The following is a 16,806-nucleotide window of genomic DNA, read 5'->3' on the forward strand; positions in this document are numbered from 1 at the left end:
GCAAGTCCATCACTCTCTATTTGACCTTGCTTTTCAGCCTTTTGTGTTGTTGCAGAATCCATAATACAATTTTAAATATTAGAAGCTTAATGATTAACTTTTTATTTCTCACTGAATTTGGAGCTAAAAGGTGGTTTTTCTCTTTTCCACATCTTTGGGGAAGTTATACAATTTTTTAAAATTCACAGATATTTGAAATTCCCATAGAGCAATATACCAAAGGTTTTATAATTATAAACTCAGATATTATGAAGTGCCTGTCTTTAGGCATTAAGCGTATTCATCTCTTAAAAATACAATAATTTATTTAGTTTCTTAACATATCTGTCTGTCACCCAATTATGAATCTTAAAGCATACTAGTCTTAGCCATTGTATTAACCAATGTATTAATCCAATACAGGTTACTTATACCTACAAACAAAACTAGAAAACTATTTGCATATTGTATCATTATGTATCTATTATTTATAACTTGACACGTTTTCCCAAAGTATCTGAAATGCAAATATTGCAGATTCTATTATATACTACCTAGCTTCTTTAAATCCTATTAAGAAGACAGAATAAATAGAAATGTAAATTTTAATGTATATTTTATATGTACTTTTGTTTTGAGGGAAAAAACTTTTATTGGACATTTGCTAGAAAGCTTTGCACATCATTCATGTCATGAAATTGACTGATGTGTGAAATGGGCTTGTAGAGTTATTCTTTTAGTACTTCAGGAGCTAGGCCCCCAGATTCCCAAATGGGAGCCCAAACCAGCCATAGTTAACTATATCCTCCCTTCTAGAGTTAAGGTTGTAATGAGATTTTTAATAGTGTGACTTATTCATTGCTAGTAAGATTTAAATTTTTCTTCAGAGACCTTGAACATTTAATGAGTGACAAGTCGATTTGGAGGGGAAAATTGTGAAATAAATGATACAAAATATGAGCTATTATTAATTATACAAATTAAGAATTTTCCTCTAAAATTAATATTAAATAAAAATTTAAAATTTCTGTTTAAATATTATACAGTTCTTAGTATTATTGATGTCACACTGTGATTGCTTCTACATTTATGACATCTTTAGCTTTGGATTAGAAAACAGTTATTCAAAGCAGCAAAATCAGAGGAAATGTGAGAACTTCAGAAGTGCTTAGCAAGGAGAAATACTGCACAGAATAAAGATGGAGTTATTGACTTTTTTCCCAAGACAAAATTCTGTTGTAGGATAAGATCAGAGAAAATATCTCAATAATTTATACAAACCTCACTAGTAATCTCTTTTAAAATATTTTCCTTAGTTTCTAACCACGTGCAATCTTCTGATATTGACAGGGGGTTAGAATTATTTCAAAATTAAATGAAATGATAGCACATCCTCTGACTTCTACCCACATTCATTTTATAAAATATTTATCTAGTGTTGACAAATTGAGATCGTCAAAGTCACTAGAGCCTTTTGGGACATTTATAACTGGTGAAACTAGAGACAAAAGGAAGAAGAACCTTTTGTGGTCATTCCTAAAATCTTTTACTAAAAAAAATTCTTTAGGGAGATCTTTTATCTTGCAAAACAATACCTTTTTTACAGTTTAATTGCTGTAACTACAAACAAAATAAAAAGCAAAAACCTATATAATAAAGACAATTTTATAAGCTACATTTGTGAGACTGACATGCAAATTATCTCTAGTTTATTGTGCTCTTTATTAATTTGTTTGGAAACTGATTTTTGTTCGTAAACTGTAGCTTAAAATTATGTAATAAACATTTGAGAGTTTTGTTCAGTTAGATAGATTTTTTTCCATTACTTTAGTAATGATTAAATTTTTCTTTCCCATTTCTATTTCAAAGATATTATCTTTACTATAGTGTTTTCCTTGAACAAATACAATATTTCCTTGAACAAAGGAAACACAAATTTTGTATTTCCTTGAACAAAGGAAATACAAATTTTGTATTTCCTTGAACAAAGGAAATACAAAATTTCCTTGAACAAATACAATATCTAATATTGGGAGATTTTCTGCCTATTGTGTCAATAAGATACTCCAAATAAGGACAGTTCCATGTGTTTCTTATTATTAGGGAGACAGCAGCCTCAAACAAGAGCTGTATTTCCAGGATAACTGTTTTTATTGCCTCCTCTTCTCTTTTCTCTCCTTGCTGGGAAGAGGTGCTTTATGTTCTCCCTCTGCGGATTTGACAGAAAAAGGTATCTTCCAGGCCAACTACTGCTCAGAAAATGGCTTTCCTAAAAAATATACAGAACTAGCTCTTTCTCCATGTTTTTTTTCTTGTTTTTCCTTCAAAACTGTTCCCTTCTACCCCATTCATTTTCCTATGCTTAGAAATGAAAATGAACTTCACTACTTTTATATGTAAAAATAAGAAAAAATGTGAAAACTTTATATTTTTTCCTGCAGTAAAAAAATGCAGGAAACTTCACTAGGAGGGCATTTTACAAAAATTATATTAGCATTAAAAGTTTGGTTTAGTTTGTTGCATTCTAGGACCTGGCAGAGATGGGATTTCGGGGGGGCACATGGCTACTGTGGCAGAAAGCAGGTCATGCAGGGTCAGTAATTGCATTCAAATCTGGAGGATCACTCTCAAGAGCAGTCCTTGTAAGGCCTATACCTTCTGATGGTAGGAATAAACAAATCCTGACTCAACAGCAATCAGCAATTTTGCCTGTCCAAATTAAATGAAAATAAAGTCCTTGAAGCTCAAATAACTCAAAAATACATTCTAAAGAGTTTGTTGATTGGCTTATTGTATTTATGGAAAGTGCATATTGTCATCTTTGTTCTACTAAGAGATTATAATATTTCAGATGGCCTTTACATGCACTTGTAGGTTTATTTTCTGTTTTTGTTTCAGTAGTCAGTTTTAATCGAGGGCTGAACTATGTCAATGAAGAAAATACATAACATCATCTGTCCTTCCATGCTAGCTCAGGGGTGCTCTCCTGGGGGATACCAGTTTCTTCAGAGCCCTTATAGAAGTGTCAATTTTGACTCCCTGGGCCTCCAGCAGTTAGCCATTCAAGGCCTGATATGTGACCACTCCCTTTCTCCCTGATGGTATCGATTTCTCCTCTTTGACAGACCTGCTAAGATGCCAACCAAATGTGTCGAGGTCACTCACTAATGTGAACTACACGTGCTTTTTCTGAAGTATTTTTTCATATAAGGATTGAATCTTGTTACAACCAATTTATTTATCACGCTGCAATATTATTTTAATTTTGCATCAAGATTAAGTTAATCAAAGGGAGTATTCCAAGGTTCTCTGTTCTGACAATAGTAATAGTTAATGTAATGTTCAACAGTCCACCAAAGGGTTTTAACTTACAATATCTTATAGAAGACAGCCTATCATCGTGATTTCCACCATATAATACAGAAAACATATTTTTAGGCGTAACACACCTAGAGTCACCTGGATAACAGGTCAGACAAGCAAGTTTTGATCACAGGCTGTCACTCTCCAGGGCTCAGGTACTTAACCTCAGTAACTTTCAAACAGTAAAATACTGCATATTTTAAGTGCTTCAGTTCTTGTCTGCTTAATAGAAGGATTATGTCTTAATAGAAGGCTCATTTTCCTTATCGATACCCACATTTTAAAAATTATGCAGAAGGGCTTCCCTGGTGGCGCAGTGGTTGAGAGTCCGCCTGCCGATGCAGGGGACATGGGTTCGTGCCCCGATCCGGGAAGATCCCACATGCCACAGAGCAGCTGGGCCGCTGAGCCTGCGCGTCCAGAGCCTGTGCTCCACAACGGGAGAGGCCACAACAGTGCGAGGCCCGCGTACCGCAAAAAAAAAAAAAAATTATGCATAAGTGGGAATTATTTTCCTTTTTAGGTATGTAATGTAAAAAGAACTCAGGAAAGATATCCAAATTTGGCTTCAAGTGAGGCTTTAACCTCATTTTTTTCCCAAATTGCCAGCCTGTTGGTCCATCACCAAATTTTGAGCAATCCTGTCTTCTTCCTTTTTGATGCCTCCTCTACTGTGCACTAACTTCTTACGTATACTATTTCCAGAAATTTTTCAAGAAATCTCCAAGATCAGCTTATCTTTGTGCTGTATATTAAGATGACTTCAGATTGACTTGTCTTAGATGTATCAGCTATTTCATGAGTTAACTGATACTGAACTTCTCTTGTTCACAATACAAATGTAATAAATGGAATAAAGGTATTTTAATTGAAAAAGATTATATTAATTATGAGGGATGTACCCTTAAATTTACTCTTCCATGAAGTTACTACTTCTTTTATGTTATGGGTACAAGTTATTAGATTTTTTAAAATGATTATTACTTTAATATTTTAAAGGTTGTGTAAAAGAAAATGCAAAGTTGATTTATCTACCATGTATGAAAAAACTGACTTTTCAACTTTTGTTTTCTCTGATCCAAAAGATGAACCACTGCGCAACACTGGCCCCCATCCGCCTGTCTCTGAACGATTCAGAAACACTACCTCCACCTGGGGAGATCAAGCAATTGACAGCTTGTGCCACATGGCAGTTTTTTTTGTTGTTGTTTATAGCACTTTATTTTCAGGTATAAACATGTTTTTGATTTTTAAAAACTCCCTTCAGGGCTTCCCTGGTGGCACTGTAGTTGAGAGTCCTCCTGCCAACGCAGGGGACACAGGTTCATGCCCCGGTCCGGGAAGATCCCACATGCCGCGGAGCGGCTGGGCCCGTGAGCCGTGGCCGCTGAGCCTGCGCGTCCGGAGCCTGTACTCCACAACGGGAGAGGCCACAACAGTGAGAGGGCTGCGTACCGCAAAAAAAATAAAAATAAAAAAACTCCCTTCAAAACATGTTCAGAAACAAGTTTTACATTAAACAAAGTTTATGCCATGTCTTAAGAAAAATATGCTTATAATTTGACAAAATGGGTTGAAAACACTGTCAAAAATCTCACTCCGGGGGCGAAAGGGGTAAGACACATCTACAAAATATTTTTTTTAATGTTACAAAAGAACTTATTTACAAAACAGAAATAGACCCACAGACATAGAAAACAAACTTATGGTTACCAAAGAGGAAAGGAGGGAGATAAAATTAGGAGTTTGGGATTGACATATACACAGTACTATATATAAAATAGATAACTAACAAGGACCTACTGTACAGCACAGGGATCTATACTCAATATTTTGTAATAACCTATAAGGGAACAGAATCTGGAAAAGAATAAATATATTTATAGATGTATACATCTATACATCTGAATAACTTTGCTGTATGCCTGAAACTAACACAGCATTGTGAATCAACTGTACTTCCATTTAAAAAATAAATAAAAAATAAAATACCACATATCAGTGATTGAAATTGTTCTCAATTGATAGAAGGATTTGGAAAGAGCTGTCAACTTTAGGATATTGAGTCTTCCAATCCATTAATACAGTATGCTCCTCTACTTATTCAGATTTTCTTTAACATTGTTCATAAAGTTTCATAATTTTCACCTTAAAGGTGTTTTATACCTTTTAATTTATTCCTATTTGTATTTTTATTGGCACTATTGTAAATACTATTTTTTTAAAAAATTTACTTCCTAACTGGTACTATTGTATAGAATTATAGTTGATTTTACATTGATTTTTGTACCTAGCAAACTTGCTAAATTCCCTATAATTCTCTATATATTCTTTTGCATTTTCAACAGAGCGAATCTTATCATCAGAGAATAATAAAAGTTTATTTCTTCCTTTCAATCCTTATAAATTAAAAATTATTCTCACCTTACTATATTGGCTAGGGTTTCCAGGAAAATGTTGAATAGAAGGAGTGATTATAGCTATACACATGGCAGTTTTTGTTCAGCACTACAAAAGACTTCTGTCTTTTTCAAATCCCAGTGTCCATAAGAAACTGTGGAAAGTTTTTTGTGTACTTACTACAACCCACTCAGGGATGTATGGGATATTGTGCAGAAGGTAAGAAAACATGTTTAATACACATGAACTGCTAGTGATGGAACTCTGTGTGTTGGTGTGTTTGTGCCATCCTCTGGATGGGATGTATGGAGCTAATGCAAATCTCAGTAAGAGATTTGGTTTGCTATTATTGCTAAAATGAGGCTAAATTTCTGGTTTAAATTGGCCAGATTTGTTCAGGGTTCTTTGCCAAGATGTTCAAATCCTCAAAACTATCTGTTAATGTGAAAGTATCAACAGTTAATATCAGCAGTGATAATGTATAGTGATACCATTTATCTACTAATAACACTCAATAAGAAGGACACTTCTCCTTTGTTGTATTCTTCCTCAAAGTCATAATCCCAGTCTAATCATGATCAAATTCATATAAACCCAAACTGAGAAACATTCCACAAAATACGTGAATAGTACTATTCAAAAGTGTCAAAATCATGGAAAACCATGAAAGAGTAAGAAATTGTCAAATATTGGAGAGGACTAAGGAAACACGAGTAATACATTATGAAGATATCCTGGATTGGATAACTGAAACAGAAAAGAACATTCATGGAAAACTGATAAAAACTGAACAGAGTCTTCAGTTTATTTAAGAGTAGAGTCCTACAGTCAATTTCTTAGGTTTTTTTTTGGGTTTTTTTGTTTTTTTTTTTTGCGGTACACAGGCCCCCCACTGTCGTAGCCCCTCCCATTGTGGAGCACAGGCTCCGGCCGCGCAGGCTCAGCGGCCATGGCTCACGGGCCCAGCCGCTCCATGGCATGTGGGATCTTCCCGGACCGGGGCACGAACCCGTGTCCCCTGCATCGGCAGGCGGACTCTCAACCACTGCGCCACCAGTGAAGCCCCAAAATTGATCAAACTTTTAATAATTGTGTTGCTTTTATTAATGAATGGAGGTAAGAAATAACTTATTTTCGTTTGTTATTATATTAATATTTGACTTAACATGAGTGGTGGGTGACTCAACGCTCTGCTTTTTTTGCAACACGTTACTGAGAAAAAATTGTTCTTGTCCAAATTACTATTCTTTTCTGTTTTCCATCTGGAAGGATTTTACCAGGAAAAAGCATGTTTGACACAATGCCAGTTTCTCTGCCATCACCTAGAAAACAATCCTATTGTAGCTGCTCAATGGACACTACTTCATTGTATCCATCCTCTAATCATCTGGAAAGTGTTTCTTAATCAGAGATTGTTTCAGCTTGCAAAGACCCCAAACATGACAAATTCGCTTCCTTGATAAGAGCTAGATGTCACCTCTGAATATATTAATTCAGAAGCTCCTGTCAGAGGAATAAACAAGCATACATCTCGAGAAAAAAATAATTTGGATTTCTTTCCTCAAGAAAAAAAGCATGTGAATCTAACCAGTCTGGACTTAAATTTACAAAAACATCCTGGGAATGAAAAACAAGATGCGTCAAAAACTTTGGACAAGGGGAGACGTACACAGGACCAGGGTAATCACAGCCAAGAAATAAGGTGGGATCGACAAAACAGATGGAAACAGCAAAACTTCAGTGAGTTTCTTCCTTTGTTTGCTTTTCAAAGTCTCAGCCAAAGTGACCTAGAAGAGTTTACTTACTTTTTCCCTGAGGACCATACTGAGGATGTCCACCAAGAGTTTGTCCCCACGTGGCCCACACCATCTGGCCACACCGAATACAGCACATCGGCACTATGTCAGCACACTCTTGCCAACTCCAGCATAGGAATGCACTGTCTTGCCTTTCTTGGCAAGAGACTAGACAGTGTGATAGAGATGTGTTTTAAGGATGTTCTCCTAAAAGATGATCTTAGCTGGGCAGAAGCAGGTGTGGCCCTTTTAGAAAATGAATGTGAAAAGAGGATTTTGGAAGAGGGGAAATATAACAGAGAAGAATACATCAAGTCAATTAAAGACATTCTCTTGTCATTAAAATGCCCCAATTTATGCAGTGGCCATGGGCAGTGTATGGAATAGGGGTGTGCATGCTCCCCAGGCTTTAGTTCCTATGATTGCAGTGATTCACACGGTAAGTAAATACACTCCAACTTTGATCTTGTGTATGTTATTTAATTATGAAACCTTCTTTGTTCTTTTTTACCTTCAGTATCCTAACAGGCTTTATTCAGATTATATATGGAAAAGAACCCAAATTATATTAATCAATATGTTAATAATATTCCAAAACAGTCTCATCTTAGAATAAAAGCTGAAGTACTTATAATGGCCTATGTGATCAGGCACACAATATCTCTTGCCTACTACTATCACCCTCACTCATTCCACTCCACCCACTTTGGTTTCTGTGCTGTTCCTTACAATGCCAGTTCTCTTGACCTCAGGGCCTTTGCACATAGCTGATCCCTCTACTTGCAGAGGATAATCATTCTTCTAGAACTCAAATTTAGTATTTTTGAAGCACTGTTTATATTTTGCTAATTTTACTAATATGCTTAATTTTTTTCTCTAACCTATCTAAATGGTACAAATTATTTTGTCCCAATATATTAGAGAAAGACATTTCAAAAAGTCAATTTGATTCTCTTAACTATTAAACCAGTAACTCCTGATTTTGCTCCTACCACCACCAATCTGCCCTTTTCTATCTCAGTAAATGCAAACTTCATTCCTCTTAATTGTTCACATTAAAAACTTGTAGTCACTGACTTTTCTTTTTATATCAAGCCTCATATTTGATCCATTAGCAGCAAATCCAGCTCTAGCTTCAAAGAATTTCGTATCTTTCCCTGCTATCAGCTTAGTCCAAGCCACTATTCTCTCTCCCTGGATTATTATAGATTCTCTCAAAGTTTATTCTCCATGCAGCAGCTAAAGTGATTCCTTTGAAATGTAAGTCAGATCGTATTACTCCCCTGCTTAAATCCTTCTGTTAGCTCTTCATCTCCTTCAGCATAAAATTGGCAGGCCCTACTATGGCCTAGAAGATTCTATTTATGTGAAGACTATTCTACATATAGTCTGAGACTCCTCTCTCACTGAATTCATCTACCATTGTCTCCATAGGTCATTACTTTCCAGAGTTCTCTAGTGGTTGCTTTGCTGTTCCTCAAAAAAAGCCAAGCCTGCTTCTGCATCAGAACATTTGCACTTACTGCTCCCTCTCACTGGCACATTCTACCACATATCTTCATGACTGACTTCCTTCTCTTCTCTATTCAAATATCATATTATCATAGAATCCTTCCAACATCATTCTAAATAAAGTAGTTTTTCTCACACAACCCCATGGCCTTTATCTCCCTTAATATAGTTTATATGCTTTTTCCCCATTACCTCAAAAACACTTACGTGATACACTTTATTTTCTCATTGGTTTATTTTTTTGTCCTCCCATATTAGAATGTAAGTTACATGAAGGCAGGGACTATTTTGTTCATTACTGTATCTCCAATATTTGGAATAACACCAGAAAAATAGATGTTGCTCAGTAAACATTTGTTGAATATATGAAAGAATAATACGTGTTTTTTAAATTTTTCATAAATATTTTAGGGTTCTGAATACATGTAACAGGATTTTTATATCCTATTGCTATTAAAGTTATATTCACTTGGATTTTGCCACTACTTAGACAAAGGACTCAATTGTTTTTATACTGCATTTATCTATTTTGACCACCAGATCTTGCTCATAATGAATGATCTTACCAAGACCAGAACCACAGAAATAACCATATGAAGGTCAGTTAACTCTGACTGATAAAAGAAATTTTTTCTCCTATGACTGAGAAGTACACCTAAGATTATGGTAGCATGTAGGATAGCAATAATACACAAAAATATCAACAATACTGGGACAACAGCATGCACAAATTTTGGTAATTCTTTTCTAAAACAAATTAAGAATTTAAAGAAAAAATTTTAGTACATCACATTGCTAAGTACACTATATTATTACAAAAGCACTTTTTCTATAACCTATCTCTATGACATAAAGCAAAATCGTAAAACCAAAACATAGGCCATGGTAGAAGTAATTTGTTAGTACTCATACTTATTTGGTATCAAATATTATTAAAAAACTAATAAAACCTGTATAGTTAGGCACTGGTAGTATCTGTAATGCTATTTCTATTGAGTTGAATAGTAGGTAACACTTCTTTTAATACCAGATCACTCTTAACATGTACTAGTTTAATTAATGTACTAAATATTATTGGGGGTAGACTTTAAAATATTAGTTTATATATGCTTTTAATTTTGGCCTTGAAAAATAATTAGTTTTTTTCTGGAATTAAAGCAAATATGTCCTATATTTTCCAAAGACAAGGTTCCTGAAATTATAGAACTTGAGAATGCTGGATTGTGTAATATTCAAAAATATAACTGTATCATGGTGAGAGTTTTTGGTCAAGGCTTCAAAGAATCACCTTCAATTAAATGTGAAGTTACTAAACTGAAGGTATGTTAATTATAATGTTGAAAACAATTAAGTTTATGAGTTATTCAGATTAATTTTCTTAGAGTAATTTGGAGTATCAATTAGCAACATAATCCCAAAGGATGTCATATCCTCAGAGAGCTGAACAGGAAAATTATTAAGTTGCTTAACCTTAAATCTTCCCTCTTTGCCAACTCTATTAAACTGTTTTATATAATTTTTATTGAGGTATTGACTCACTATTTAAGCCATAATCAGAAATTAAAATAATATCAAACTTGATATATAAGCTTCTGTATTTACTGAAATGTAAAAACACAAAGAACGGAGGTCATTTTTATCTAAGACTCTGCATGAATTATAGGATTTAGAGATAGGAACAATTCCCTTTTACAAACCAGAAAGTTCGGACAAATTGTGCTCATCCTTTATATTTCCTTTACTATGGATTTCATATGGGAGAATTACCAAAAAAAAAAAATAGTGTTTTTCTTTCTTGAGACCACCAAAGACAGACATGATCACTCAGTTTGAACAATGGTATATCAAATTACACCTTTTTTTTTAACATCTTTATTGGAGTATAATTGCTTTACAATGGTGTGTTAGTTTCTGCCTTATAACAAAGTGAATCAGCTATACATATACATATATCCCCATATCTCTTCCCTCTTGCGTCTCCCTCCCACCCTCCCTACCCCACGCCTCTAGGTGGTCACAAAGCACAGAGCTGATCTCCCTGTGCTATGCAGCTGCTTCCCACTAGCTATCGGTTTTACATTTGGTAGTGTATATATGTCCATGCCACTCTCTCACTTTGTCACAGCTTACCCTTCCCCCTCCCCGTGTCCTCAAGTCCATTCTCTAGTAGGTCTGCGTCTTTATTCCCGTCCTGCTCCTAGGTTCTTCATGAACATTTTTAAAAATTTTTAGATTCCATATATATGTGTTAGCATACGGTATTTTTCTCTTTCTGACTTACTTCATTCTGTATGACAGACTCTAGGTCCGTCCACCTCACTACAAATAACTCAATTTCATTTCTTTTTATTGCTGAGTAGTGTTCCATTGTATATATGTGCCACATCTTCTTTATCCATTCATCTGTTGATAGACACTTAGGTTGCTTCCATGTCCTGGCTATTGTAAATAGAGCTGCAATGAACATTGTGTACACCTTATTTTTGATGATTATTTATATGGTCTTCCTTTTCTTTATTTAAGTGGAATTTTATTTTAAGGAAAGCACTTTGAATTTAGAAAGTACTTATTACATGGATAAGATAAAAACTTAAAACAGAAAATCATATTTTGGCATTCTTTTTACCTTTTCTCTAAATTGATTCTGAGATTGAGAATTTAAGAAGGAAATAACTTTTGTTTGTGTCTTTATCAAACAGTTATACACAAGAACTATGTTTATTTCCTGATTTTATGAGCAGAGCCTTTCTAAATGAGCCATGAAATATTCTAACCCCAATGAAATAAGACACATAATAGAAAATGTAATATATATGTATTATTTCATTCACTTCAAAGTCGCTCAAGAGAGTTGTCATTACATTGTTCTTGGCAGAATAAACCATATGACATCACACTATAATTAAGCAATTTGACAGGAGAGAATTTTATAGGTTTATATTTTCTTGGAAAGTACATTTTATTCTTACTTTCAGATATATATTTTCCTGTGATATTTTTTCTCATACTACTTCCCTCCTCCAAATAGCTTATCAATAAAGAGTACACTCTGGAATTCATTAACATTATACAGCACTATAGAAAGGAAGAAAATATATTCACTAGCCAAAACAATCTTACATAGATTAACTATTTTCTTTCTCACCCCGTTTAGAATGTTTATGTATTTTATTTGTAATACAATTAGGTTTATTTTTTAATATTTATATTCCATTTTGAATTTCCTTCACACTCTGGTTGATTTTAGTTATATACTTATTTGGAAGGTATGTGAAATATTATCATGGTTCTAACACTTGATGCCATACAACAGGTATACAACACAGAGAAATGTCACTATCTTATCCCTACCTCCCTCTTCCCATTACCCCTTCTTTCCATCCTGTTCCCATCCATCCCCTGAAGGTATCCACTCTCATTATTTTCTAGTTTTTCCTTACTGTGTTTCTTTTGCACAAAGGAGAAAGTAAATTCCTTCTTTTTTTATATGAATACTAGCACATTATGTATGTTCTTTTCTACTTTTGCAGTAATAATTTTAGACAAGTTTTTAGCCAGAGAGCCAACCACCCAATCATTTCCTTCATTCTCCCCCCAAAGCTGCTAGGACTTTACAGAATCCAACTTTTAAACAACTTACTTATAGGATTAAATCCAAGTTGTTATCCTAGAAACAAACGGCCCTTCAAGATCCAGCTCTTGTCTGTTTTTGGAGGCTTGAACTTCCTGCATGTGCTCTAGGAAAATCCCATGCTATTTCATGCATCGCTGTCTTTTCACATGGTGTTCACTCCAACCTTGCTAACTGCACTCACTCTGTTTCTGCTCCCAGTGTCCAAATGGCAGTCTCCTTTTTTACTTTCAAGAGAAGTGCTGTCTTCTTTTTCAAAGCTTTGTGACTGTGCTGGTTAGACTTAGTGGCTTCTTTCTCTCTCATTACACCTTATTTGAATCTTGGTTATAGCAATAAGAAAATGTTTTATTGTTTGTCTTTTTCTCTGTGATCTCTTTTCATCAGAGTATCCTCAGTACCTATAGATATTCCCAAAATATTGGTGAATGGAAAAGAAATAGAACCCTGTTTATTCCTCATTTGGGGTAGGCTCTCCACACAGAGGGGTGGAAATAACCCCTAAATTCCCAGTCATTGCCTGGAGTCTTGTTTCTACACACAAAACCAAGAGACCCTGTATCCATCTAAGTGTCGACATCATGACAACCCTGAGACATTGCTGTCATTCCCCTCTGCTAGAAGGGAACCATTGATACATCTGCTAGACCAGACTGTATACACTCCCTTAAATATGGAGATTTGTTCTGGGGCTCACTCTTTCAGCAACGTAGTTTCTACTAGCCACAGACTAGTGTATTCTTGCCTTCCATTCTTTTTCCTGCTGACCTACAATATTGAAGCATCAGCACACTTACTATTTCTGAGCCACTGAAAGAATTACACAGTCATAAATTTTTTAAAACTCTGAATCTAAATTTTGGTAATAAGATACATCTTTTTAGTTTTCTGTGTAGTTATCAGTACCCAGAACACTATCCTTGCTTTTCTTCTTTAGACAACAATGCATTTCAATACTGAAAAATAGTACTCAAAGTTTAAATATGATATGCCATTGAGTTATTAAATAGGGTGAACTGGTTAGAATTTATTTAGTTTAAGTACATAGATTCAATTGAACTAGCTTGAGCAAAAATGGTATTTATTATGAGGATAATGCATTTTTCACAGAATCAGGATAGAGTATGACTGCTGAATTCTCAGGAAAAAAAGCTTAAACTTGGGACTTGAACACCACGAAGACTCAGTTTGTCTGCATTTGTGTGTGTGTGTGCGTATGTGTGTGTATCTGTCTGTCACAGTTCTGCTTTTCTCTGTTTGTGGGCTTCATTTTTCCCTTTCACTAGATATTAACTTTCTCCACATAGTGAAAAACGTGGCCATCAACAGCTCCATAACTTTTTTTTAAATAAATTGACTTATTTTATTTCTTTATTTTTGTCTGTGTTGGGTCTTTGTTGCTGTGCATGGCTTTCTCTAGTTGCCACGAGTGGGGACTACTCTTCATTGCGGTATGCGGGCTTCTCGTTGTGGTGGCTTCTCTTGTTGCGGAGTACGGGCTCTAGGCGCGTGGGCTTCAGTAGTTGTGGCACGCAGACTCAGTAGTGGTGGCTCGCGGGCTCTAGGGCACAGGCTCAGTAGTTGTGGCGCGTGGCCTTCGTTGCTTCGCGGCATGAGGGATCTTCCCGGACCAGGGCTCGAACCTGTGTCCCCTGCACTGGCAGGCGGATTCTTAACCACTGTGCCACCAGGGAAGCCCTGCTTACATATACTCTTAAATTTTTGCTCATTTCTATAGTTTGGCAATATTCTGTGTCTATATTGTATTTTGCAGGTTCCTAAACATTTCTATCTATATTTGGTAGGTAGAAATATATTTAAATGTATTACTATTTAAATATAGTATAGAATAATAAATTTTCCATGGGAAATATAAAAATTATCATTTAAAAATTTAATGATAATTCATTAACTTAAAAATATCATAAGAGTTGAAATCAAATGAAATGTTAGAATATTTGTTAACTCATTAATTATTCCAAAATGTCTGATTCCAGAAACCCCAAATAAGTATATGATTGACAATTTTAACTTCCCAAGGCTTTTAAAAAACTCATACCAATATTTTCTTTAATTAAAATAGATATAAATATTAAATAAGTAAATGTGCAGTTACTGAGATGATATTTTCCTTGAAGACATCTATTTTAACATAATAATAGAACTAGGCAGGACATTTACATCTTCTAGTTTTCTTCAGTATATCTAAAATAAAAATTTTCATTATTTGGGGCTATTTTGCTACAGACTACCTTTGAAAGAATTCAGATGTTGATTTCTTCATGGATTTTACTATAATAGGGGTTACCATCATTAATGACTGTCAGTATATTCATTCAAATAAGTTGTTAAACATTTCAAAGAGCAACACCTCATCTCAAAAATTTTTACTGAAGAAAGACTGACTTTCCTAGCACACTGTAAAATTTTTATGGATTTTTACAGCCAATTCAATAACTGGACTGAATTGTTGTCCTTAAGCTAAGCAGGCAACCATTCTAATAACTGCTTAAAGAATCATTGAGTTTTTTAACAAAGTACAAATTACTGCTATAATATGATAATTTTTGCCTTAAAATATTAATGGCCTTCTTAAGTCTTATTTATAGGGAAAAGCTTTTAAACTTGAAGGGTCTTGCTTAATGTTAAATAGAATCTAATTAATAACCTTATGTTTAATTATATAGTAAATTTTTAAAACAGTACACTTCTCTCCTCTTTATATATGACAGCTTTGGGGGAGTTACCAGGACATACATAAAGAGTAAAAGAAATGAATCTTTGATTTGACATGTAATGTTTTTCAAATTAAATAATCTGAATTCTCAATCTGTATTTTATTTAGGCAAAAACTGCCAGGAAGATGTTGATGAGTGTGAATCCAGGCCTTGCTTTTCAGGAGTAGAGTGCCTCAATACCTTTGGTTCTTATCATTGTGTTCATGTCCAAAAGCATTTTACAGTGATGGAAAAATATGTCATGGTAAAAGTCCCTATTTTCTGGCATGAAATGTTTTTGTTTCTGTTTTTGCTGCATTTAATTAATTCAGGTCACTTAGTTCCATTCTCTCTTGTACTCATGAATTCATTCAGGGTCATGCACTAAGCTAGATGCAGAGGATGCAGAAATATATAAGATATGTCCTCTGACCTAATAGGTTTGAGTATAGTAGCAGGAAATATGACATGTAATCACATAGTTCAATATGATGTTCTGTGTCTTTCGATAGAAGTGTCTAGAGAGAATAGTAGGAATAGTACCTTGAGGGACAAGGAAAAGTTTTTAAAAGGAAGTATCACTACAGCTGAATCTGATGTATCTGATCAAGAAAGAGAGAGACATTCTAGGCAGAAGAAACAGCGTGAGCAAAGGTACAGAGGCATGTAACATCACCTTGGGCACTGAGAAGGATTCAGTGTGCTTGGAATAGAGAAGGTAAGGGGACTGCTACAAGAGTAGCAGGGGTATCCAGTGGACAGATCACTGACAAACTATGAGAAACATGATGAGGTTTACATCTGAGAAAGTCTACTTAAGAGCAGTGTAGAGGATGGACCACTTGCAGGTAAGGAACTGTACAAGTGTGAAGGTGGGAAGAAGAGTTAAGACAATATTACAAACATAGGAAAGGCATGAAGATATTCCGACCGAAGATGAGGATGAAAAAGACACTAAAGAAGAAAGTTGAGTCTGTTTCCGCAGACTCACAGACGTAAAAAACAAACTTGTGGTTACCACAGGGGAGAGGGAAGTTGGGAGGGACAAATGTGGGGTATGGGATTATAGATACAAACTACTATATGTAAAGCAGACAAGGAACAAGGTATACTGTGTGACACAGGGAATCATACCGATTTTCTTTTAATAATCTATAATGGAGTATAATCTGCAAAAATACTGAATCACTATGCTATACACTTGAAACTAACACAATACTGTAAATTAACTATACTTCAAAAAAAAGAAAGCAAGTTGACAGTACTTGGTCAGCGATTGGGATCAGCACAGTGAGGGAGAGAGCTACAGTGCTTGGTTTAGGCAAATTGAGTGGGTAGAATTGACATTCATATTGCTAAGGACTGAATCATGTCCTCCCAAAATTCATACATTGAATCTTAAACCCCC

General features: G+C 34.9%; 1 protein-coding gene across 1 annotated transcript in view; it reads left to right on the forward strand.

The window, feature by feature from the left end:
* VWDE (von Willebrand factor D and EGF domains) overlaps window positions 1-16,806 on the forward strand; it is an 80,547-nt gene that overhangs the window by 6,521 nt on the left and 57,220 nt on the right. Inside the window, 9 exon segments of the mRNA XM_067745592.1 lie at window positions 2,951-3,135; window positions 4,428-4,528; window positions 5,831-5,961; window positions 6,142-6,226; window positions 6,805-6,858; window positions 7,012-7,203; window positions 7,205-7,977; window positions 10,234-10,370; window positions 12,298-12,316. Coding sequence (XP_067601693.1) covers window positions 2,951-3,135; window positions 4,428-4,528; window positions 5,831-5,961; window positions 6,142-6,226; window positions 6,805-6,858; window positions 7,012-7,203; window positions 7,205-7,977; window positions 10,234-10,370; window positions 12,298-12,316 — 1,677 coding nt within the window.

Source organism: Pseudorca crassidens, chromosome 8 (assembly GCF_039906515.1).
Source record: "Pseudorca crassidens isolate mPseCra1 chromosome 8, mPseCra1.hap1, whole genome shotgun sequence".
Taxonomy (NCBI): domain Eukaryota; kingdom Metazoa; phylum Chordata; class Mammalia; order Artiodactyla; family Delphinidae; genus Pseudorca; species Pseudorca crassidens.